Genomic DNA, 833 nt, shown 5'->3' with positions numbered 1-833 from the left:
CATATTTTCTACTCAGGTCAATGTACTGTATGAACAGTTTACGTATTATTGCGCATTACATACAAATACAGGAGAGATACAAAAATATTACTTGAATAATCTTATTTATCCAACTGACATGGTATCTGATGATACACATTCCTTTTCATCCTCTACAATCCAGTTTGTGGCTGTCAGAATTATATATCACCAAAGTCTGTGTATATTAAAGAATGAATTACTCTCTAATCACACTATATTTGGGCTGAGACATTTAGGCTCCAGTGCCATACAATGCCAACACCACCACCTGTCTTGCTGGCACACATGTTAAATTTTTTAATTCAATGACTAAAAAATAAAAATAAAACACTGGGCTATATACACATTACTACAAATGGCAGTATGAGTTTTGTCATTGATAGACGTTAGGGATATTCTCTCAGACAAGATTCCAAGGTTTCATAATTCCAGAATTCAGTGCAAAAGTATACTGACTGCCAATTATTAAGACCACTACTTCCCCTGATCCAGACAATAATAATCATGTCTTTAATTTAGTTATTGATCTTCATAGAAAAAAATAATAACAATAAATTTAGACAGCAGCAGCACCAGAGATGATTTCAATCAACTCTCCAGTAATCACAGCCTGTCGGGTGCGGTTGTAGGTCAGAGTCAGCTTGTCAATCATCTCACCTGGAAGTAAAGAGCACAGAAAAAAAAAATTAATATTAATTATACTAAAAAATGAAATCTGAATTTAAACTACTAATGTAAACATAGTCTGTAATCTATATATAAAAACAGCATGAGCTTGCTGGTTCACATTAAAGAAGCATCATCATGAATTC

General features: G+C 33.1%; 2 protein-coding genes across 2 annotated transcripts in view; one reads left to right on the top strand and one right to left on the bottom strand.

Moving 5' to 3' along the window:
- LOC119591853 (tyrosine-protein phosphatase 10D-like) overlaps positions 1–476 on the top strand; it is a 42,939-nt gene extending 42,463 nt beyond the window's left edge. Inside the window, exon 5 of the mRNA XM_037940597.1 lies at positions 426–476. Coding sequence (XP_037796525.1) covers positions 426–476 — 51 coding nt within the window. The remainder of the gene's footprint in view (positions 1–425) is intronic.
- Positions 314–833, bottom strand: part of LOC119591852 (ATP synthase subunit gamma, mitochondrial-like) — a gene marked incomplete at its 5' end in the record, with an annotated part of 3,498 nt that continues 2,978 nt past the window's right edge. Inside the window, one exon of the mRNA XM_037940596.1 lies at positions 314–678. Coding sequence (XP_037796524.1) covers positions 578–678 — 101 coding nt within the window. The remainder of the gene's footprint in view (positions 679–833) is intronic.

The sequence above is a fragment of the Penaeus monodon genome, chromosome 29, assembly GCF_015228065.2.
Source record: "Penaeus monodon isolate SGIC_2016 chromosome 29, NSTDA_Pmon_1, whole genome shotgun sequence".
Lineage (NCBI taxonomy): Eukaryota > Metazoa > Arthropoda > Malacostraca > Decapoda > Penaeidae > Penaeus > Penaeus monodon.
Note: the sequence above shows the minus strand (reverse complement) of the source record. Positions and strands in the feature narration are given on the sequence as shown.